The sequence below is a fragment of the Strongylocentrotus purpuratus genome, unplaced genomic scaffold (assembly GCF_000002235.5).
Source record: "Strongylocentrotus purpuratus isolate Spur 01 unplaced genomic scaffold, Spur_5.0 spur5_scaffold_1, whole genome shotgun sequence".
NCBI lineage: Eukaryota > Metazoa > Echinodermata > Echinoidea > Camarodonta > Strongylocentrotidae > Strongylocentrotus > Strongylocentrotus purpuratus.
In genome coordinates this window covers 19807390-19832719 of record NW_022145594.1, presented here as the reverse complement: position 1 = coordinate 19832719, position 25330 = coordinate 19807390, and the positions used below count along the sequence as shown (strand labels likewise).

The 25330-nt window shown below is 35.7% G+C and overlaps 2 protein-coding genes across 2 annotated transcripts; both read left to right on the top strand.

Annotated features, from left to right (window-relative positions):
- The first annotated feature begins 2678 nt into the window (after positions 1 to 2678).
- Positions 2679 to 12625, top strand: LOC105436805. The gene is made up of 5 exons (XM_030978591.1): positions 2679 to 2720; positions 4009 to 4066; positions 9319 to 9450; positions 10267 to 10614; positions 12354 to 12625. The coding sequence occupies exons 1-5, from the start codon at positions 2679 to 2681 to the stop codon at positions 12623 to 12625; spliced, it is 852 nt and encodes a 283-aa protein (XP_030834451.1).
- A 280-nt stretch (positions 12626 to 12905) lies between these two features.
- Positions 12906 to 18097, top strand: LOC115921472. Its single transcript, XM_030978977.1, has 3 exons — positions 12906 to 13143; positions 16291 to 16483; positions 17758 to 18097. The coding sequence occupies exons 1-3, from the start codon at positions 13102 to 13104 to the stop codon at positions 18042 to 18044; spliced, it is 522 nt and encodes a 173-aa protein (XP_030834837.1). The 5' UTR covers positions 12906 to 13101; the 3' UTR covers positions 18045 to 18097.
- The last annotated feature ends 7233 nt before the right edge of the window (positions 18098 to 25330 follow it).

The window sequence follows — 25330 nt, the reverse complement described above, 5'->3', positions numbered from 1 at the left end:
AGTTATACAAACAAATCAACATATATATTGATTACCTGGACTTCTCATCACAATGGCCTTTGTAAAACCATTCATCAACGATAAATGTAAAATAAAGATTAAAGAAATTGGCTGTATTACTCATTGTGATTTACATAACTGATTTCGAGTCATATATTTGCATCAGCTTGTTATTGAAGTGTATAATCAGTGCATTATTTGGTAAAAGTTGTGGAATAAAATGTCACGTCTCTTCGGCAATATTTTCATCTTAAAAACGGTTAAGATGAAATTTACCACTCTTATTACATGATATCGGATAACCAACAACACAACAGTCGCTACATAGATAGGGGTCTTTTAAAGGATATATATATATATATATATGTATAACCATATATGGTACATTACGTGAACATCGGAACAATGCTAACCCTTACCCTAACCATAATCATAACCCTAATCCTAAATTCTAACCCTAACCCTAAAACTTGTCTGTCAAATTGTTGTCCTCCTTACAACCGTGTATACTTAATTACTCACGTTTTCACTCCAAATGTCCGTCCAATGACGCTTTAAGTAATATTATATATAACGAAATTGGCCTTCCGGGCTTCTATGATAAATAAAACGTACAAACCTTTGTCCTCCCAATGACAGTGTCTACTTAAAGACTCACTTTTTCACTCCAAATGTCCCTCTAATGACGCCCCTAGTAATATATATATATATATATATATATATATATATATATATTCATAGTTGTGCGGCACAGATGCATGAATACATGTATTGATACATTATCGCCCGACACTTCACCTCCATCATTGCGCCGATCATCAGTCGGTATTCTCTCACTCACAGTTTGGATCTTTTTTTCTCTCTCTTTTTCTCTCATTACCACAAATCCAGAGCTCTTGATCCCAGCTAGGTACTCACATTGACGTCTGCAGACACACACAAAATTCCATTTTCGTCATTATATAATGCAGTATCAGTAGTGCGTCTGAGAAAATATAAATCATCTATGCCAAGTCAAAGCCTATGATATTATCTGTGTTAAGTCAGGTTAAATAATATTATCTTCGTCAAGTCAGGGCAGATAATATTGTATTCGTCAAGTCGGGGCAGATATTATTGTCTTCGTCAAGTCAGGGCAGATATTATTATCCAGGTGACAGACATGACTTGCGTCTTAAACATGTTCATACTTCATGGTGAGGTTCAGAACTTTCACCCTACCCCTCCCTCCACCAAATGCCACCCCCTTAAAAACGTAATGGTAGGGGGCAGTATGTTGTGTAGGAGATGATGTGTGTTCAGAAATGATGTAGGCTTTATGTCAAGTGATAACTAAAATGAGGTCTGGATCCCGGTTATAGTCACGATTTCCAGTCTGAATCAGGAAAGATAATGAGTTGTAGGGTTAATAATTTGCACCCTTCCCCCTTTTGCGACCCTTTCCCTCTCCTAGAACAAATTTAGAGCAATTAGTGCTTTGCACTAATTATTTTAAGGAAGTTGCAAACGAAAACCAGATCAAATGATCTTCACACGGCATTTGTAATCTTGATCTTAGTATGGTTTGGTTTGGGGGGTTTTCCGTATAAGAATTCAAATACATAAAACAAATCTAATCTACAGTATTGTGACAGAAACCCATTATCAGGACATCACCGAATAATATGAGATTTATATTAATTATGAAATGATAAGCCTTTACGTTATAATGATTATATTATACTTAAAATCAAAATTAACATAGAATATTTTCCATATAGCTCCGTTTAGTCTCATTTCACAACGCCCCCTATCATCAGAGTCAGCAGCCTAACATGTTAGCCTTTGGAATTTTACCCCCAAAATTAAACGAAAAGCACATCCACCCCGACGAACGTTATCACTAACTCTTTCATTGGAACCCTCATGTCCCATTGACTTTTGAAAGTTCACCCACCGTAATTTGATAAAAATAGGTTGCAAGTTCGTCATTGCCTATAATACACATGTGAAACAAGTCGAACTTTGGACTCAGTTTGCCGAGCGATTTTAAGATAATAGGTCAAGCACACGAAGGATAAGAAGCATGAATTATCATAGATCACTTCTGCTTGGTTCATTATGTCCATTTCATCCAACCCCCCACCGTCATTTTTCCATTTAGTAAAAGCAAACATTTTGTCGAGGTAAGCAAAAACATGAATATTCATGAACGGTCGGACAATACAGCCTTTTAGTACGTAACGTATAGTGAATTGGAATGGGCGATGATCCGTCCAGGAGGTATCGGTCAGTGATTTGTGCTAGCAATGTTCCAGCGAGCGAAAATGAGACAACCGGAGTAATTTGCGAAAATATCACAAAATCAACTGGTATGTCACAGAGTCTTCAATTTGTGTTTGATCAATGACAACTTAAAAATTGATACTTTCTTTTAACTTTCCTCAAACTGGATGGCACTGAACTGCTTCTCTTGTTTGATATACGTCGTGTGATTCTGTTTCAGTCAACTTGATGCTAGAGTGGAATTTACTTTTCAACTAATCGAATCAGACAAAATAGGATTAGGACAGTCACTGCATTTTATTTTTTACCAACAGCTCTTTCTGGCAGAAACAAATATTCCAATATTTTGCCACTAGTTGTCAACCCGAATTCTATTTCTATCCTCCATGCAGGTCATCTGGTAGACATTAAAGATGGCTGACGATCCAGCTAGGAAGCCTATAGAGCAGGCAAAGGTATGTAAATAGAACTCTCTTCATTTGGTTCATAAAAGTAACACAGGAGTAATTAAACAATTCTTCAAGTTGGACAAGCATCTGACAATATTTGTACCCATGTAATGCGAATTACTCAAATTCATAGATTTTGTAGGTGTCTGAAGTTCTGAACATCATAATTTGTGAGGGAACAAACGTAACGTTATACTGAACCTAAAGTTTACATGTGCATCTTTCTGAGATGATGACAAATTAACTTTTGACCTCTGTCAGTAGACAATGAAATTTTTTAACTCTCCTTTGTGTTCCTTTGTAAATAAATTTGAAAGGAAGCTACATATTATGCTTTAATTTATTTTCAGTTGATATTGCGGAAAGGAGGAACGGATTCTGTTGATTCAGCTGCAAAACTGGCTGGCCCATTCGAGGTTTGTGTACTTACTTTGGGTCCAAGTTTAAAAGCCCGTTATGTATTTTTACTTTATGAAGAGGCACGGTTTTTCATTGCCTTGAGTATGCTAAAATGCCTAGCCCCTTATTTGAAAAGCTTTGAAAGCTATATGATTCAGTCTTCCCCATTAAAAACAATGATATTTTTTGTTACCTAGATACCCGACACAATGCTTGGACATATGATTATATGATTAAATATATATGATTATATGGGAGTTATACTTTTTTTTACACAGATGTTATTTATCTAAAGGGTCATATTGCCAAAACACAAATTTCCCATACCATTGATATGACTTTGAGGGGATCTGAAACTATCCTTTGAGGAGTCCTAATCACCTGTTTTGATCACATACTTGATAAATGACTTTAAATCCCTCCTCAACTCTTTTCATATGATGGAGCTTCACTGATCTATAAAAAAAAAGAACATTACGGGTACATCGCGTTTAATAAATGGTAAACGCCGGTCATTTCCCTGTTGGAGCCATTCGTGTAGATAACTACTAATGGACAATGAGAGCAACAAATATGGGGATGATACTTTTTTGGGGGGATTTTTTTTGTATCTGAATTAAGACAGTAAAATCAATATAAAACAATAAAGATATACTTGTATGTAAAACTAATAGGATTTAAGTTACTGGCGATCCCTTAGATGGATAAACGACATTGTAACCCATATAAAATGACAAGTTAGCAACAAAAAAAAGGTGAGTGACATAGAATCGACATCCTTTCCGCGCTCTCAACACCAACACCAACACCGAACACCGTACTTGGAATCACTAAATGTCTTGTTGGGATCACATGATTTATAAATTCTCTTAAATTCTTCCTCAACTCATTTCAGACAAGGGAGCAACTCAACCGACTGTCGTCTAGTTTGTCTGGTTACGGAAGTACGGGAAGTATGGAGGTTTGTATGCATAACTTGTAGCCATTGAATAACGTTGCCAAGTCCATGTGTTCTGGGGGTGTTTCATAAAGAGTTCGTAAAGTTACGCATGATTTTACGAACGACTTGTATATGAAGTGCCAGATAGGATGCCCAATTTTTGTTCTGATATTTCCGATAACCTCAATTAAATTATAGCCAAAAATATACTTTGCATTAAAAATGTTTTTTATGATAAGAATGTTAATCTACATCTGCACTGTTCAACTTAATAAATAATAATCAAGAATGATTGAGCATCCCATTTGGCTTTTCATATACAAGTCGTTCGTAAAGTCATGCGTAACTCTACGAACAGCTTAATGAAACACCCCCTGGTATTCTAAAGAAGATTTATTTCTTTGTAACTCCCCATGTCCCCCCATGTCCGAAGTAAGGTATGTTAAAAGTTTAAAACACCTCCAAAAGTGAACAGGTTTGATTTTGATTTTATAGTCAATGTTTTGTCCTCTTTTTTCTACATTATTTAGTCCTCACGTACTAGTGACGTGCCCAGAACAAAAACCATGGTATTACCATTGTTTTCAGTACCATGGTTACCATGGTTCTTATGGTGGATGGTAATTTGGACAAAGAACCATGGTTATCATGGTTTTTTCCGTACCTTTCGTTACCATGGTTTTACCATACCGAGGGTTCCATGGTACTTGTACTACAATGTTACTGCACGTACACAGTCGCATTTCCATTCTGCATGTAGCTGAATAAAAAGATAGCATTGATTACATTTGAAAATCTACTACATTAATGCACTTTCAACACAGTATTTTTCACAAAATCTGCCAGCCCTTGATTTTTTAACTTTGAAAGGGCATGCTGGTCTGCAAAGTAGAAACAAATATGACAAGAACTGGCATGAAGTTCACTTCCAACACAATTATCCATTTTGTTGAGGTGCAGCCACTTCTCTCGCAAACATCTGTTAACAAAATACCTCACAATCATGTAAGTGTTTGGCAAGAGCTTAAACCGGGGGGGGGGTGAAAATGATCAGTATTGTCGAATGATCAAATTATGTATCAAACGTCTCAAAATCGAAGTATAGACCTTTTTTTAAAAACTGTGATTCACAAGAGAACAATAGGGCTTCAAACAAAGAACAATGGAAACACTATGGATACTTTTCAAAAGCGTTTATTCAAACGAGCTAAGATCTAGCTTGCGGAAACTATGTACAACAATTTACAGTCGAAAGTTGAAGTATATTTCTAAAACGAAATACTGCCGCTTGTTACATCATAATACATGACACTGAACTTTTTCAGCACACAGCAATATTATAAGTAAAGTGGTTAGTCTATTTCTTTAGCGGAAGACTGCCGCTAATATTCGAATTACATAGTACTTTATTTGTACTGTCCTTCTAGCAAAGGCGCGCCCCCTAGGGGGCTCTACATATTAAAGAGATTCGATCATACACAGTATGTCCTCTGTACTTATAGCTACGTGCGCCATCTAAACAGTGTGAGTCCAAAAAAAAGTTTACACCTAGAAAATTGCTAATATTTTTAAAATCATCTATGAACAGTAAAATGTTATACATGTTATGAAAAGGTGTTTTATCCCAAATCATGTGGTATCATATTTGTGTGGTATGTGTTCACGCTTGAATGAACAGGAGGCTTTGTTTGCGAGAGTGCAACAATCGACTTGCGCCACAGTTGCTTATGTGATGTTTGAATAAAACAATTGGAATTTCGGTATTAATTCGGTCTTTGCAGATCCAAATAGCATCCCTAACAAAATTAATCATGCCACACATATCGAATATCAAATATCAACGAACATGTGTGCGCGCGCGTGTGTGTGTGTGTGTGTGCGACTTTACTTCTGCAAAAAGCATATGCAATGCATTTCATTCGATATATTCAATTCATTCTTTCACTCCGCTAATCCCAACATAACACATACTGTAGGCATCACTTTGGCGCAATTCGATTTTTGCACTCTCGAAAACAATGCCTCCTGTTCATCCAAGCGTGAACACATACCACACAAAAATGATACCAAATGATTTGGGATAAAACACTCTTCCATAAGATATATAATAATTTACTGTGTATAGAGGATTTTAAAAATAATAAGCAATTTTCTAGGTGTAAACTTTTTTTTTACTCATACGGTATAGCAAACAACGCCTAATCGGTGCACTGTTGATCCCCTTTTTCTTAGATGAGTTGAGGGCTGATTTAATGAGATAACCACCTGTCAGTGACCCGGTGTCAGTGACCTTGCAGGGAGCTGTAATACCCCTTAGCCAAACTAGTGCAGACGGGTTCTAATACTTGACTGAATTCAGTTCCCCCCTCCCTGGAAGCTTTGACGTTTCCGTAAATTATTAGAGAAAGAAGATGATTCGTTGTACTTTTATCGACTCTTAATCCTTGTCTGTATTCATCCCCCCTCCTCCCGCACGAAGCGCGGAAGCTTTGACGTTTCTTTAAATTATTAGATAAAGGAGACGATTCATTGTACCGTTCTCAACTCCTAATCTTTGTCATAATTCAGTTTTTCCTCTTCCACGCGAAGCACGAAAGCTTTGCCGTTTCATTACACAATGATAGAAAGAAGGCACTTCGTTATACCGTTCTCGACTCTTAATCTTTATCTGAATTCAGTTCCCCCATTCCGCGCGAAGCGCGGAAGCTTTGACGTTTCATTAAATCGTCCCTGTTTTCACGAAGTGACGGTAGTGAATGAAAATTGCATACAATTTGCGTGCGAATTTTCCTCGCTACCGTCACTTCGTGAAAACAGTGACGAAATTATGATAGAAATAAAACGATTCGTTGTACCGTTCTCGACTCTTAATCTTTGTCTTAATTCAGTTTGTCCCCTTCCACGCCAAGCACGAAAGCTTTAAAGTTTCTTTAAATTATGATAGAAAGAAGAAGATTCGTTGTACCGTTCTCGACTCTTAATCTTTATCTGGATTCAATTCCCCCCATTCTGCGCGAAGCGCAAAAGCTTTGACGTTTCCTTGAATTATTAGATAGAAGACGATTCGTTGTACCGTTCTCGTCTCTTAATCTTTGTCTGAATTCATTTTCCTCCCTCCCGAACGAAGCGCTGAAGCTTTGACGTTTCCCTAAATTATCAGAGAAAGAACACGATTCGTTGTACCATCCTCGACTTTTAATCTTTGTCCGAAATTAGTTTCCTCTGAAAATGTTAAACCTTTGACTTCTCTGGCTGATATTGTAAAAAGGTGAAACTTCGAGAAAATACAAGTATTATAGTTGTCATCTCTTTCGAAGTCGGCACAGCGGATACAAAATCACAGTTCGTAGGGACAAAAAAAAAATCCTCTCTTCATCCCTCGTTTCTTTTGTTTCCTTTTTCTCTTTTTTTTTCTTGTTGTCCTGTTCTCCTTTTCCTTTTTTTCATTGTATAAAGATAAATTAATTATAAGGACATCATTGATTTATTTTAAAACCAATACTAGGTATAGCCTATTTTTAGAATAAAACATATCTTATTATTAATTTCAGGAGCTGGATAATATTCTACTTCACACTCGAAGCCTAACTGTGTATGATGAAATTAAGCCTAAGAGAGAAGGTATGTGAAAAGATATCAGATATGGTTTAAAATCATTAAGCGAAAATCATAGTATCGGACTTGTAACAACATATGTTTTGAAATCATTAAAAAAGCATTACATGTACCGTGTTTAGCATTGTTATGGCTTTATAAAACAAATACTGAAAAAGTTTTGGACAGAAAGCTTACCCAAAATATTAATTCTAGACACTATGAGCATTCCCCCGAATACACATATGTATATTTAGTAAAAGCTACTAATATGTTGATGATTTTCATTATTATTATCAGTATTAATATTTTGTATTATTATTGTTATACACTGTCGCTCATAAAGGTGGAATATATTTTGTTAATCCCAATTTATGGCATTATTTTAAAAATAATTTAAAAATACTAGATCTTGATAATAGTATACATTCTCAGATTTTATTGAATACTAATTTGCCAATGTGTGTTTTGCGTAACTGCTAAAGCATGTATATGCTACTATGCTTATCAACTAGGGGACCTATGCCCTTAAGTCATAAATGACAGTTATGAGGATTAATGCCCCACAAAAGGGCACTAATATAGCACATCGACACGGTGTTGATCCTGGGGCCTCACAGTTACGAGGCCATTGCTTTGTCACTGAACCATGACTGTACGCAGCGGGGGCTAAGGTAGGGGGCAGTTTCCATAAATAAATTTAAAAAAAAACAGAAAATGCAATACATTTTCAATAATTTATTGCATTTTACCCCGGTCCCCAACATAACAAAATCCTCTGGACGGCCATGCATTATGGCTCAAGGCATGGGCAAACAGAAGATATTCAGATACTTAAAGGGCAATCTGATCTTTGTAATAATTTCATTTGTATGAAAGCTGAACAATAAGAAAAACACAGCATGCGAAAGTTTGAAATAAATCGAACAAATAATAAGAAAATTATGAATGATTGTAATATGAGTTCACTAAGTCTATGCGATTTTCAAATTTGCAGTTTGGTTAGTGGATTGTGATGGATGGTGAATATATGGTCTACTAATCATTTAATCAAAAATAATTACAATCGTCAAATGATTATTAGACCTTAGTAGACGAAATGGGTATTTGACAAACTGGGAATTAGACCTAGTGGAAATTAGACTAGATGAGCAATAGACCAAATGGACTGTAGACATATTTGACATTAGACCAAATGGAAATTAGACCAATTGGCTATAAGCCTAAATGGTCATTACATAAAATGGTAAGTGGAATAAATGATTATTAGACCATGCGGATAGTACATGGGCTAGGTTTATTCCATATGGGAAAAGACTCATTGGGTGGGTACACGATACAAACAGCCACTGCAATAGACCTTGGCATATGTGAATGAGCCTTTAGTTGGGATATACAGGCAAACAATATTTGTACAAATGAATATTGAATTATTTGTAGAAAATACCATAATCAATTCATAAACTTTGAAGATGTTTATCACAAATCAAAAATTGAAATACAGATCACACGTCCGTATATAAATTACATTATAACATACAAATGCATTGTGTGTACGTTTTGAGTTGCTACTTGTTTTATAAGAAAATAGAATTTGTAATCATTATATTAGTAGCCTAAATGAAAAGGATTTATATTCTGAATCCGTTATTGACTGATTGTATCTGACAGACGAGCTTGTTGGAGCCACCGCAAGGATCCAAGTGCATGAAGAACAGACGGACACCCAGAACACTGAGGAAGAAGGAAAGGAGAAGGAAGAAGAGGATCACATTGTCATGGAAAGCCTGCCCCATGAAAAAGGTTAATGTTGTGCTTCTAACTATGTCAGCAGAAATTAATTTTGGAGAATAAGGAAATAAAATCAATGTCTCCCTGGAGATGTCTCTTGTTTCATGTCCATTTCATTCACAAGCATGGCTGAGACACAAAACAAAGAATAAAGTGTTTGAATACTTTCTACCGGTTGATGCTTAATGTATAAATGATTCGACGACATGAAAGCGAGAGTAGTACAAGCTCATGTATATACATATATAAAACTGTGGATGCTGGATGGCGTAATCTCTGTAAAACTATACAACAGTATCCAACAGAGATGTTTCTTAGTGAAAATGGGCCTACCATGCGTGGTTCTAGCAAGTAGAAAGTTTTGTAATGTTCGGCAAAAGATAGAAAAACAGGGTAGATTACAATATTTTTCTTTTATCTTATTATTTCATTGTATTATAACAATATAGTTATGACAGATCGGTAAAATGTAATTGTTCTAAATCCTAAGTTGAAAAATAACATCTTTCATATAAATTGCTAAATCTCAAAGATTGTATATCTGAATTCATATATCTTTCCACAATGTATAATCTAAACTATAAGCAACAGTTATAAAGAAGATATTAAAAACGACGCATTAAAAGATAAAAATGTGTAAAAATATACTTCTTTTACACTTATTCCTGACATGAAAAGGATAGTTCAGAGTGACATTGCTCTTTAGTGCTCTATAACCTTTATCTAGTATTTTGCTAGAATGTTGAAGTACAAGTACATGTATGTGTTCTATTGTTTGCAGAGGGTTCACAGAAAGGATTTAATGGAAATATCTCTTATGATTTTCAGTACCAGATGAAGTAAATGTCAAACCAATCAAGATGGAATGTTGTAAGAGAGTTGGAGTTGAAGGTGGCAAACTTCAGCTAGATTCCTTCGGAATTGCACTTGAGATCCCTCTTGGTGCAATTGACAGCGATGCGCCACAGGACATTTCCCTTCGTGTCCTGACAGATACTCCTAATCTTGGCAACAGCAAAGAAGAGATGTCAGTCTGCTTTGGTGTACAGTGTTTAGCCCCTGATGACTTAGTCCTTAAGTTACCGGTGACTTACACAATACCCCACTGTGCTGTGATTACACGATACTCAAGTGTGAAGGCAGTCTTGTACACGGGAGAGGGAGAATACTCACCCGGTAAGTACATCTCAACATGTATAGACATCATGTAGCAATGGCATTTGATGAATGTCTGTCAAAACCTTTTTGTAATTAAATGAAACACTTTGTGATAAGTAAATAAACAAATGAAACTCCCATTTTCCATTAAAAGTACTATGTGTATTATAAGAACGTTTTACACTTTTGATCGTGAGTGACTCAAAAATTCATTGAGGTCTTCACATTGTCAAGTTGAAGGATGCTATTCTAACTGGAGATAGTTATGAAATTTTGCTGTACATTGGTTTTAAAAAGTTGCTCACAATAATTCCATTAGATTTCACTTTTTGTTAAATCAAGTCCACAAAATTATGCGTGTATCAACAATCACTCCAGAACAAAGCACTTGCTATTGTGCATCGCAGCTGAAATTTCAGAGCACCTTTTTAAACCGAGAGTGCTGCTTCCCTTCCTCTTCTTGTCGCCATCATCGTCGGTTTCTTTCTCCTTGGCGAACAACAATATATCGTTAACAAATTAAAGGGGGAAATGAAGCTTGACAAGAAAATGCTATAATCCCTCCGCTGTTTTTCCTGCCCCATGTACCTTTCCCTCATCAATAGCCATTTCAATTTGCACTTCATTAACCAATATGACAGGTGCCCCCTCCCTTGGTAGCATATGCCCCTCGATGTATGAACCCACTCTATTCTACTGATAAACTATATCAATGTAACCTACATTGAATGTATATAGTGACAATTTGGGAATAATGCAAACAAAAAAGTTGTCTTTGAACTTGGGTTGTATTCTGATACTATGTTAGCGTGAAAAGTATGTTAGCTATTATAATCGGTATTTTGAAAAAGATTTTAAGTCCAATACAGTGTTTGCATATATTTTGGCGGGACGATGCAGTGCGCATACTCTTACACTTATGCAAACCTGAGAGGTTCAAGCGTTGGTCACAACCGACCGTGCTTAACCCCCCCCCCCCCCTATGATCTCGGCCATGAAACGACCTATCGCCGCAAAAATGTGCATGCATGTCAAGTGAAGTGTATAGAATACTATGGTAATTTCAATTTTTTTTGTGAAAAATACACTCGTTTGCATATTTATGGTAATTTATGCAAATATGGTAATAACATTCACATTTTTGTCCATAAATCATATATTTTTCATATTTAAACATTAATTTTCACTACATATATTATTTAGACCATTTGGGATAATAATACAGCCCCCCAAAATGGAGGAGCCAGGTTATTCCTTATGTTATCTAATGTTTTTATAATTTCTTATGTATTTTTTTTTTTTTTTTTTTTTTACTTATGTCTTTTATTGTTTTTGTTGTTTTATTTCATTTCCAACTATAATTCAACTATTTTGACCCCAAAATAAACACCTAAACTATAAAACAAGACCAAATAACCAACGTTTTATCTCTTTATTTGAAAAATGAGATTTCTATATGTTTTGTACACAAATCACAAAAATTAGCGATTTTCGGGCTGACATGCAAAGACAAAAGGACACGTGACTTTGTAATGGAAGGTCTGATTTTCGAGAAAGAAAAAAAAAGTCACAAAATGTCAGTGCAAGATTTTCCTGCGTTGAAAAATTATCGCGAAAAATGTCGAGGGAGGGGGGGGGGCTCGGCTAGATAGGGTTAAAGAAGATAATATACCCTTAACATAGTTTTCAGATTACCAATTCAGAGGTATGGTATGTAAATTCTTAGTTTTTAGAATACTGTCCCTTGTTGATTATAGATGCAGTTGTTAAAGAACGAATTATGCTGTCGAGGTCTGGAACACCTAGCTGCATCATTACGAAAGATGTACTCAAACTGAAGATGAACCACTTTTCATGGGTGAAGATTAAGTTGATGATCAAGAATTTCTTCTTCAGAGGAAAGAAGATGCGCTGTCGGCCATTTAAAGAAAAGAACCTAGCCCTACAGAAGACACCTGTCATCTTACGTGCACACCTCTATGATGCCATAAAAGGGAATTGTGAGGTAAATATTTGTTGCAGCAGTTAAGGAATCTGTATCGAGGCAAATATCCAGTTTTTGGTTCATACTTTTCAGAAAATAAATTATTTATTGGAAGAATCACCAATAAATCTACAATTTTAAAATGTTCACAATACATTGCATTTGGTGTACAATAGAGGCTCTTAAGAGCTTAAGAACAAAAGAATATTACAAACAACACCATCGTCAAAGCATTTTTTAGCCCAAATTCTGCAAAACTGAGGTGTTGTTCATCTTTGAGAAAGATTTAAGTTACAAGTATGTTGTTTGATTTAAACTTTATTTTATAAAAACTGGTTCATAAACAAGTTTTGTTGCTGGGACGTTAGTTGTTCTTTTTCCTTGTATATGTATACAGCCTGTATAATTTCTTTTATTTTCTTCGGTAACAGTTAATAAAAAGACAAGAAGAGGAACAAGAATTCGTACCTGCCCATCCAGAACAAGAGATCGTTATTCAGGCAGCAGAAAGTGATCTCAAAATGACCTGTTATGTAAAGGAGACAGTAATTGGAAGACCTGCTGTAAGTTTATTAATTTGTTCAACAATTTGTTTTGGTTATAACTCTGATACTGAATTAGTTGGGGATGTTACGGAAAGATAATGACAGTTTGGTGCAAATTGTTCTAATAGCACTAAATTTGGCCCAGATGTCGACTGTACCGTACCAGTTTGATTTTTGACGGACACCTTTGGATTCGACCAAAAATAATAAGATTTCTATAATGTCGGTCCATCAGTTTGATATCAGGAAGGCTGAAGGAACCCCCCACTACCAAAATCAAACATCAATTTAGATTTCAACACAAGAAGGACTACACTAGAATGATAAAAGTTTCTTTAGCTATGGGCTTCTTAGAAAAAGAATTGTGTTTCTGATGTTATTTCATTAATTTGGTGTCAAGAAATGCGCCCCTGGGACCATCATTGTGGTAAAATCCTACCAGTATATAGCCATCATATGATCTCAAAGTCTTATTGTAATTTTCAAAACGAAGGGCTAGAATAATGAAATATTTTTTCCCGCTAAAAAATAGAGTTGATGGTACAGATAATCTAATAGTGATGTAACATTGTTTATATACCTCACTTAAGAAATCCAGCCATCTGATTGGTCGAAATTGCATTCATAAACTTTAACTATTCCTGTAAAATTCCCGGTAAAATTCCAAACCCATGTAATAGTTTTAAAAAATAGTTCCCAGTAACCATGGTTACCCATAGGTTTACATGTTAAAAATGGTTTGAGCGATCGAGGATACCGTACGTGTGCGAAGAATTGGTCGGTATTTTCATACAAGACAAGACTATTCCAAACAAGACAAAAATGGCTAAAGAAACTCTCCCAAGATTTCAACAGCAAGAACAACAAAAAGGGTACGTGAAATTATCCATAAACATGTTCGTTTAGTTGCTGAAAAAGCATAGAAGTAGACGAAAATAGATCTAGTAGTCAGGGTGTCTGATCGCGCACCCGATGTTGTGTGTTAAAATTCTTCCAATAGAGATTGCACGCAATGCAGTCTCTATGCAGTCTACGTGCATTGCGCGACCATGCAAAAAAAGTCAATTTTTTTGTTTCAATTCGAGATTCAAACCTTTATCTGTTGTGATCCTGAAGGTGATACTCAATAAGTGAGGTGTCATATAAAAGCGCAGGTTCTTCTCCATATTACCTTCAGGGCCGGCCCACCCCAAAAATTGTAAAAATATCTTGCTTAGACTAGAATCTAGATCAAGTCTACTCTCAAAGATACACTCATTAAAAAAAAACGTGCAGATAAACTAGAGAAAGGCCAAAGTGATGTCATTAGTTGACTCTTTTGTTTTCGGCATATAAAAGTATTAATGACTGCTTTAATATTCGAGAAATATTTGTTTTTATACGCTCTCGGAATGCCTCGGGCAATAGCACAATTCTAACCTTCCCTTGAGCGTATAAAAACAACTATTTCTCTCAAAGCAGTCATTAATACTATACTATTTTATGTCAACATTTTTCCCTAGTGCCTAGGTTCACTGTAAGTGACAAAACTTAACAAAGATCCTCTGTGTGAGCATGCTTTGAACCATAATGCATGGTCCTACATACGATTTTTGTTCTTATCGGAGACGGGGGGGGGGGAATGGAATGAATTATTGATAATTTGTTGCATTTTCTTTATTTGTTCTTTTGTAGGGGCGCCCCCGTACCCTAGCCCTCGCTGCGTACAGTCATAATTCAGTGGCTAAGCAATGACCCCGTTACTGTGAGGCCCCAGGATCAAAACTGTGTCGATCAGCTGTATTAGTACTCTTTTGTGAGGCATTAATCCTCTTTACTGTCAGTTATGAATTAAGGACGTAGGTCCCCTATGATTAGCATATTAGCACACATATGCTAATTAGCAGTCACACAAAACAAACACTCGCATATTATTATTTTTAAAAATCTGAGAATGTATACTATTACTTAGATCTATTAGGAATTAATCATTGTCAAAATCCTTCCATAAATTGGGGTACAAATAATTATTCCACCAATAGGACCAACAGTGTATGTCAGCCTTTATTTTACAGGTGAACGAAACAAATGTCCATGTTGTGGGTATGCATTTGAGAATAACATTTATTGAATTGAGGATTCTCTAACTGCTGCAATCTTATGAGAATACCACAACTATTATAGGCTTGTTGGTGCCTGGTCAAATGCTATGGGGTGAACTAGTACGTCTGCATTATATTTGAGCTGTTAAGCAGGCAGGGAGCCGTAGCAACAGACCCGGTCATTATTTAGCTTCTGATCATTGATGCCTCCACCTCCTTTAGTAACTGGTTCCCAAAGTAATTTCCAGGATGGCTTTCACAAGTGATGCTGACGTCAATTTGATTACAATATATATCATATTCTCTGACCAAAAAAACAATGACAACACATTATTACACTATTCTGCCCTTTCGTTTTGAACTTCATTACTACCTTACCAGGATGGAGGCCATATTGAATTCAATATGCATGTGGCCTTTAAAGGAGCTAAGATTGGGGAGTTGAGTTGGGGAGAAAATGAAGCAAACGTTTTGCCTTTTTAAAGAATCCTAACCTGATGATCCCCCAGAGGTGCTATAAATGCCCCTTAGGTAGCCACGCAGGACATCCCTGAAACAACAGTCCGGTCAATAAATGGCCTTATAGTTACTAAGTATATTTAGTGTCTTGATTAAGGATATTATCGTAATCAGATTTCTTTTTGTTACTATTAAAGGCACAAGATTTCATTATCATACCCCTCAGTTATTCGAAAGTACCCTAAACTCAGATGGTATATTGAATGTTGAACATATGGCGGCACGAGGAGGCCATCAAAGAAATGCAATTAAATCTGATTCAGATTCTCTGTTTCTGTAAACACAATAATGATAAAAACCTTCATTATGCAAGCCAAATCTGTTCTTAATGTAATAGACTTCAAGGGTCAAATGTCAGCAATTTTTGATTTTACTACAAATTTGAGTTGAAAATTATTGGTTTGTAACATAATCAAAATCCGAATGATTGCTGGAGCTTAAGTCACATCAATAATGTCTTATACATGTACACACTTCTAAAGTAGATGATTAATATGAGAAAAATAAAATGGAAATTTTGTTTACCTTTTCTTTTGATGACCTCCGTTCAATCATTGTTTTAAAGGTTGTCCCCTTTGATAAACTAACGAGTGGAGCCAGGATCTGTAAGCCCTTTGAATTGGACTTCATCGACCAGCCAGACATTGTTGCAGTGTCACTGAAAATAGGACAAAATGAGAGACTAGAAGATGAACTCTTATTTCCTTTGGATTTCTCAACTCCTCACAGAAGAAAGAGAACTTCTCCACAAGATCCAGGTATTTTGGTTTAAAGAGAAGGTTGATTTCTGGTAAAGGTGTAAAATCAATATGTGAGATTTATTATTTGTTTATATTAGTTGGAAGAAATTCAGAATAGAAATGTCCCCTTAAAGGTAAAGACCAGTATTGGAAACGCCCCAATTTTTAAAAAAATGAAATGGAAGCTCTCATTACCAATCATGTGAAAGAATATGTTTTGACTAAGACATGATGATACAAAATTTGCCGGGAAACCGCCTAATAATTCATATATTTGGTATATTTGTTTCTCTCATGGTCTTGTGAGAGATATAGGGTAGTCCCATATACATCTTTCTGTGTATAGTGCTTGTAACTTTACGAAGAATGGGCCAAATTTCTTATCATTTTGATGATTCCAGAACCTTGCAGATGCTAGATGCTAATTGATCAACCTTTTCTGATCGATTCCACAACGTTTCTTTCACAATGCAATCGCATGACCATTACTGGTCTTTACCTTTAAAAAAATATTGCTATTCAAATGCCCTCATTTTCAAAATATGACAAGAAAAAGCTGGCCTGTTTGGACCTAACAGTCCTTCCATGTGTTTGTGTAGTCCCATTCACTCATTTCTGTGTGCAGCGCATGTGCGTTTGATCAAGTGGTATCCAGAAAAATATCAAGCTAATGATTCGCAACTTCAGTGTCCACTAATTTCTATGTACTTCGCAATCAACCTTTACTTCCAAATAGATTCTTTCACAATCTGAATGCATGACCATAACTCAGCTTCCTCTTTATAAATGTTTTCATTAATGTGGCAAATTTGTTGCAAAATCAGCGAGACACATGTTTGCTTATATTGTCTATATAGACACAATATGGTATACGAGCTGTGTATATATAAAATACACTGCAAAGTTTGGAATGTAGATGTTAATTTTATTTTATTTTCATCCTTTGTAGATCTCTGTATTTCCGTTTACAGTCAGTCCCACTACATAATGATTATGCAATTAGAGGGATGTGCATTACAGCTGATTGAGGCTCAACCAAAGTGAAATTCTAAAATGCATTCCTACATGTATTGTCTCTGTTTGTGGCTGAAGTAAGGAGATGACAGACTTTTGTAATTTCCGCCATCTAATACACTTCCGATAATGAATGATCCATAATTTTTGAAAGTGTGAGGGTCTGTCAATTAAGACTTAAAAGTCTTGCTTCTTCTTTATTTCGTAGCTTTGTTTTTAGATAAAATTGTCATTTTTGCAGGAAATTACACTTCTCTTACATTTGTGTGAGATTTCAGGTAGACAGGAAGACTTTGGTGGACAGCTGAAAGAGGTTGCTAAAAGGGTTGTGAAGTATGAAGATATAGATGATCTCGGGAAGGAACTCGGCTTCGATCCAGAAGATATCCAACGTTATGTCAACACAAACATGAAGACTTCAGAAGTATCATACATGGGTACACTATCAATGCTTCGAAAGTGGAGAGAGAAGCAAACCAAGGCAACAGAGTGTGAAGCCCTGAAGCGTGCTCTAAGGGAGGCTGGTCAAATTCGTCTCGCTGATGAGCTATTTGGTACTTCATGAGATGCAAATTATATGCTTCTCTCTTGAGGACTACATTGGTCCAATGATATATATATATATGTATATTTTTTTAGTTGCGTAGCTTATAGTAGGAGACCAGCATGTAGGTCCCGTGACCAAATTCTGGGAACAAAGGTTTGAAATTGTTTTTGTGTTCCTGATGAATACAAAATTAAGTAAATCACAGGGTCGCGATAGAATTAGTGCTTTCCTTCTTAAACACCTAATACACTGTATCGCTTGTCCTTTAACTCACATTTGTAATCTATCAATTGATGCCGGGAAAGTCTCATTGCACATTTGTATATGTCAATTCCTGCCTTGATAGGATAGCACATCGAATTTAAATATGTCTTCCTTTTACTAGACACTGTTTATAAAGATGTTAGGCAAATTCTTTCGAGCCTGTACAATAAATTGTTTACAAGAATTCAAATGTTTGTTAATCCTATTGCTATTGAAATGATATTTTGTTTTGAATAACTTTTTAAGCATGTAATATATTTTTGATTGTTTTGAAAGAATTATCAACACAGCGTTATTTTGCTTACACTTTGTTTTCTTCCAAAATAAATATAAATAACTGTACTACAAGTTGCTGCACTTTGAAGTGAAGTCATCAGCAATTGCATTGTCTTCAAAGGTATGACGCATGACTATGTACATAAGCCTGATCTAAGATACTTAAAACATGATCACAAAGACCTTGGAGAAATCAACTCAAGAGTAATTTCCACACCCTTCTATAAGCCCATAGAAACCATGTTAAGATTTTGTAATATGCCGTTGTAATTTTCATACATTTCGATAGGTGATGATGGTCAAGACTAATGAAATGGCTTATTTTGATTTGTGTGAAGGTCTCAGTGATCGTACTTATAAATACTACATGATTGGTAATATAAATAAGAAGGAAATTATGTTAAATCCCCTATCTAATGGTATCTACACAGGTAGATGAATAATTTGCAAAAGCAGATACATTTGTGATACTTTTATAAGGAATCCTGTATTCGCTGCGACTTTTAACTGACCCGTTTTTATTCTAGAGGATGGCCTCAACGTCTATGTAGATATGGCTCGTAAACGGTTTTTATCGTAGAACAAAATAGTAACCCCTCAATGTTTCTTTAATCAATAGTTCTATGTACTTATGGTTATTATGCAAACATATCATCAACTGTTAATCGTCAGGATATCACTACACAAAAGTGTATCTGAGACGAAAAACAGAGGCCCTATTGTAGTAACTTCTTCTGTAAACATAAGATACTGAAACATAAATGTTAAATTTGAACTATGATTGCAAAGTGCTACAAAATAATCTGCAGTGTGGAAATGATCTACATAAAAGCCCCTATCATTATCATTAGTAATTTGATGTATTGCCTATAGAAATGCGCAAGATTTGTGTTGCCCTCTTCTGCATCAGACATTAAAAAAAAGGGGGCTGACATTGCAACTAACTTAATCATCAAAATCTAGTGTGAGCAGATATATTGTCAGTTTTTTAGATATGAACGAGAACAAGCTTTGTATATTTTGAAATATTCCATGAATAAATTCCTTTGATTTCATTCATTCACATTTTATTACAAGGAGAAATGTTTTAAAGGATTTTCTAGTTTGTAGATTCTTATCTGTGTATTTCAAAATAGTAACAATTACCGTGTCCTATTTATCTATTTATCATGTCAAACGGTGAAATACATATACTTACATTAAGATATTTCTCAGATGTTCGTTGTAAAACCAAAAATGCACCATACCTGTTATTGATACTTGGGAGAATTCCTTCAAAGATTACTGTGCCGAAAGTCTTTCACTTTTTAAATAATTACCCCTGCCTTCAACTATCATATCATAGATACTCCAGTCTTTCAAGAGTGTGTGTATGCTGAAATTAGTTTGTCATGTTCATAGTGTACTCTTCTGTACGTCATGAATACTATCTATATAGATGTACGCTAATATGTAAAATGTGTGATTCATATGCATTCCAGTTATTCAACAGGTTTAATAAGGCTTGTTCAGATATGGCGCGGTAAGCCAGCGCAAAAAAAACGCAGCCGATTTGATACATGTAAATTATGAATGGCAAAAGCATGCAACAAAGAACTTACGTACCTTTAGTGAGCTTTATGTTACAGAATACAGAAATGATAAGCGTTTTACACTCTACGTCACCATGAAAAAACGCAAGTGTTTTGCTGCTTCTTATGTGAACGACCCGTAGCGTGATACTAAACATGAATGACTTAGCTGACATAGCGCACTGTTTGTTACACAGCGCCATCTCACGGTCATTGTCATTGCCAACAGTGCAGCTAGTTACGAGACCGTATGCCACAGCTGGCCTGAGGTGGCGCTAGAGGTATTGCTTCTCGCACAATGCACAGTATTAGAATGTTCTAATTCAAAATGAATTTATTCATTGAATTCTGACATTTATTCTGGTAATGGCTATGATAATAATCAATGAATATATATAGGATAATGTTTGTGAAATTGTATATTACTAGCAACTGCATACGAGGAGGTTACTTCTCTTAGTCTTACTCAGCTCTTGCTGTGTCATTTACTCTGACTAGTGAATTTTATTTTCATGTATATATATATCTTTCTGCTATTCCAACACATCAGATATGTGTGACATCGTGCACAGCGTATATAAGTAGACGATAATTATAACAGATTTATTTTGTCTTCTAAAATATGAGCTCCATTTGCAATCGTTTTTTGATACTACCGAGTTGTATTATAAGTATTGTAAGAATTGCTGTCAGTGCTACATGTATTGGATTTCTGATGATATGATGTAGATGAAATTGATTTTGTATAGACCTATGCCTGAAAAACATCGAAGCAGTACTGTTATTTCGTTGTGTGATTACCTGTCAAATGTATAGGCCTATTGTTAAGTGTCATCAGCATTACTGATGTGAGTTAGTCTGGCGGTAATTGCCGTGTTCTCTGTCTTCGTCTACAAACTGATCCTGATAGGAGCGAAACTGAGTCACGTCTTTTGGATAGTGATGTTTATTCAGATATAAATGTAAATTATCAAAATAATGTTGTTTTCTGTAATTTTTGCCATGGACCAAATCAATTTTCAAAGATTAATTTATTTTTATTTAAGGCGAAAACTGTTGAAATTAAAAACATAGGCCTAGTTATGTATTGCTTTCAATTTTTGTTATTCGTTTATATATATTTTGTTTTTATCAGCTTGGTGAGCTAAAAATACAAGTTAGTGCATGCTTTCTTCAATATTTGACTTTGATGCGTATTTATGTTGTAAATGAGATAAAGACAGTTGCATCGCATAACCAATTGATCGAGAGATTGGTATGTGATAGAGACAGAGGGAGAGAGAGAGAGAGATAGGGGGCGGAGAGAAAGAGGGAAAGAGGGAGAGGGAATGATTAACAAGGTAGTAATATAAGAGAGAGAGAGGGATAGAGAGAGAGAGAGAGAGTTAGAAGGGGCAGTGGTACATAAATAGAGCAGTTGTAATGTTGAGAGCTATACATTGGCTATAAAGGAGGGTTTTAATTGGGAAATTTATCTAGATAAAGCAACAGTGATTGAACAGGCGGAAAAAGAAGGATACAGAGAGGGAGAGGGGGATAAGAGAGTAGGCAAGGAATGGAAAAGAAAGTGGGAATGAGCAATTTGATTTTGTTTACTGAATCATCTTCTTTCCTATAAAGTCCAGTAATAAAATCCAAAGTGAACTAGAATAAGAAATATAAACCGATAATTACCAGGCTCCTTCCTGGCTGTAATGTTGAGGTTGATCAGCACTTCTATTAATTATAATTATTTAAAAAAATATATTTTCAAAAATACCCGCCATGAATTCGTCCGGGCAACCTAATTTGAATATTATTTGGGGAATCCAACCCGCCCTATCCCAGCTCAAGCTTTCTCTCTCTACCTCTCTTTCTGACTCAAACATTCGCTCTCCTACTCTCTGAGCAATAAAGGTGGGCAAACCGTTGGATGCGTGAGAAGAAAGAAACAGTGGTAATAAGGAGGTATAAAGGTTAACCTAAAAGTCAACCTTGCATACAGACATCATTCAGTGTCTATTTAGTACACACCTTGGCTGTTGGGAATACACGTGTTACATACATGCATCAGAACGCCCTTTTTGTATAATGTAAGCAAAAAGGTATAAAAGAGCGCTTAAATCGAATACATCATATAACTCTTCTTATTAGTAAATCGCTTGCATTTGAATTCACGTTTATTGTTCAATAAACAGTTTCAGAGGCTCAGAAAAGGTAATCTCATGTCGTAGTCATGAAAACATATGAGATTTGTATTTGTCTTCCTTTCTATGTGTGCACTCATATGGGGTAGACCTACGCAAAGGTGGAAAACCCGTTCATATGATATTCCATTGCGTGCCTACCTGAAATCGAACAATGACAAATGCGAATATGCGCAGCTTATCAGATTGAATAGATGACAAGAATATGATGACCTTTGGCCTCCATATCATAAAGCATGGCATGATTTGACACACTGTTAGAATGTTGTAATACTCGGGTGAGCTATGAAGGTATGACGCAGTGGTAAGGGGATGTGCTGTAGTACTGGGTAGTTAGAAAGGCATGGTGAATATATACAGTGCTTAGGTTTAATTCTCTGTACGGGAATGTATTGTGACAGATAGAAGTTTAACTTTATTACTAGGATTTGCACTCGCACTACACACTTTACTTGTTTTTTCGAAGTTACATTTTACTTCAAATTGTGTGTGTAAAAAGAAAAGGAAAGAAGGACAGAAAGACAAAAAGGAGCTCTTACTCACACTTCTATTTTTTTAAAAACTAATGTTTCTTAACTCAATCTCTCTAATTACACAAGCAGGAGCAAATCCATATAACTTCCATGCTAATATTATAGTAATTATTCACCTCTTTCATTTTGTACCATTCTATTAGATTTAAAATATAAACTGTTCTATTTTAATGAAATTGTTGTTCACTTGCCCGTTAACTCTTCGATTTTTTGGTACAGACTGCTACGCATCCTTTCTGGTCTTGAGTATCTGTTGGAAACGCCCCCCACAAAAAATAAAATTAAAGCTCTTATTACCAATCATGTGAAAGAATATGTTTTGACTAATAATGATGATACAAATTTTGACGGGAAACCGCCTTACCTACTCAGGGACGGATAAAAAAGGTGTTAAAATCAGCTCCGAATCCGCCAAAAATGTACTGTTAAGTAGGGGCGTGCCCCCCCCCCCCCGGCCAAAAAAATAAAAAAAAATAAGTGTGCTCCCCCCCCCCCCCCCTCCGCTTATTCAGCGCCTGGATGAGTCGTCGCGAAATTTTAGGGGCCAAAACGAATATATGTATATGTCCTCTCCCCCCCCCCTGTGCCCCCCCCCCCCCGTGTGCCCCCTCCGGAAAGAAATTTCCTGGATCCGCCCCTGCTACTAATTGATATACTTGGTAAATTATCATATCTATTCGGGCGGGTCTGGATAGATATCGCGTAGTAGACCCATATACATGTTTCTGTGTACAGTGTTTGTAACTTTACCAAGACTGGGCCAAATGTCTTATAATTTTCGCGATTCCAGAAGCTTGCAGTATACACCACAATACTTATATGCTAGAAGATCATACGTTTCTGTTTGATTCCACAACGTTTCTTTCACAATACAATCGCATGACCAGAACTGGTCTATACCTTTAATAGACACAAAGATGACTATACACAATGAAGAAATTAGGAAAAACCTGTATTGCATCATATTTAATGTAATGCTATATTAAGACGATGAGTTTTAGAAACTTGACATGAGCGTCGTTCGGCTCATATCACGAACATCACTTAATGTCCTATTGTGGGCTTTAAACTAGGTTTTACTCACCAACCACCGTACTGACAAAAAACGCTTAACCACAAAGCTTCAACTTTGAACCAGTGAGGTGATCATTCATACAATTCCTTCCCTTTTGAAACATTGTTTAATTTGTACACCGATACGTGTGTATTGCGGAGCTGGAATACGCGCTGTAACCTCTATTGTCATGTTTCTAATGCCTCGGTCACACCTTTGCGAAGAAATCGAATTCTTAATATCAAGAATTACCATTGCTATACAACAGAAAATTACTTCTTTATATCAAGAATTCAATTCTTGATAAATAGGAATTCTTGAAAAATAGGAATTCTTGAAAAATAAATAGGAATAAATATTAAAACGGCTCGCCATAAATACGCAGCAATACGCTAGCGAAATACACAAAGGTGTGACTGAGGCATTACGCTGTACACCATTAGCTGATAGTCGAGAAGTCCTCATCACAACAATGAAACAGTAACAAAATATGTTGCATATAAACAAATAATAGAAGCTCGCGATATCAATAAGATATTAATTAATTTAACATTTTGAGAAATATCTTCAATATTCAAAGTATCACAAGATTTCAAGACGGAGGGGCATTTGTTGCCTCGAACCGCTTCGGGTTCAAAACAGGTTGTTATCAATATATTGTCAGTTACGTGTAAAGGTAGCTAAAACATAAAGGGTTATGACCTGCCCTTTTGAAGTGGAGTGGACAATTTCATGGACAGAGATATTGAATTCATCATGTTTCCTTATATTTGAATTATACTATTGAGTTATGCTTTTTATTGCGATAGTATTGTAAAAACATGTAAATTGGGCTAGTAAATACAGTTTGCAAAACTTTTGATAAACGTTCTAGCTAACAATTACAATTGTTTGTCAGATAAAGAAATAGCTTCATATAATCCAAAATATATCTTTATTTAGTCCAAAATGTCAATTGTAAAAAGTGTAAAGAGTATTCCCTAAGCATTCATAAAACATTCGTTACTATGAAGAGTAGTTTGGTAGTCATGTGTTTGGTCTTGGTTCATTTGCATTCTAGTATGTGAAGAGGAGTTCGGAAGTCGTATTTATTTTGATCATTATCATTCTGGTATCTAAGGAGTAGTTTTGTAGTCATGTTTGTTTCGTTTATTTTCATTCTGGTATGTGAAAAGAAGTTTGGTAGTCTTGTTTATTTGCTTTCATTTTCATTCAAATATCTGAAGAGTAGTTTGGTAGCCATGTTTATTTTTGTTAATTTTCTGCTAACCCTTTTGGAAATTCGTGGAGCCCTAGCTTTTTATGATTTACTTACTTAATTGGTCGTATTTTCAATTCCCTGCAATGAGTTTTAAATGTACCAATCACAAACACATGCGGTGCTGTTGATGTAAGGTGTTTCACATGGCTATATAGTATA

Coding starts and splice junctions, on each gene's coding strand:
- LOC105436805 (XM_030978591.1), top strand. CDS start 2,679: ATGGCTGACGATCCAGCTAGGAAGCCTATAGAGCAGGCAAAG. Junction 2,721..4,008: donor AGCCTATAGAGCAGGCAAAG/GTATGTAAATAG, acceptor AACTCATTTCAG/ACAAGGGAGCAACTCAACCG. Junction 9,451..10,266: donor AAGCCTGCCCCATGAAAAAG/GTTAATGTTGTG, acceptor TATGATTTTCAG/TACCAGATGAAGTAAATGTC.
- LOC115921472 (XM_030978977.1), top strand. CDS start 13,102: ATGACCTGTTATGTAAAGGAGACAGTAATTGGAAGACCTGCT. Junction 13,144..16,290: donor CAGTAATTGGAAGACCTGCT/GTAAGTTTATTA, acceptor ATTGTTTTAAAG/GTTGTCCCCTTTGATAAACT. Junction 16,484..17,757: donor AACTTCTCCACAAGATCCAG/GTATTTTGGTTT, acceptor GTGAGATTTCAG/GTAGACAGGAAGACTTTGGT.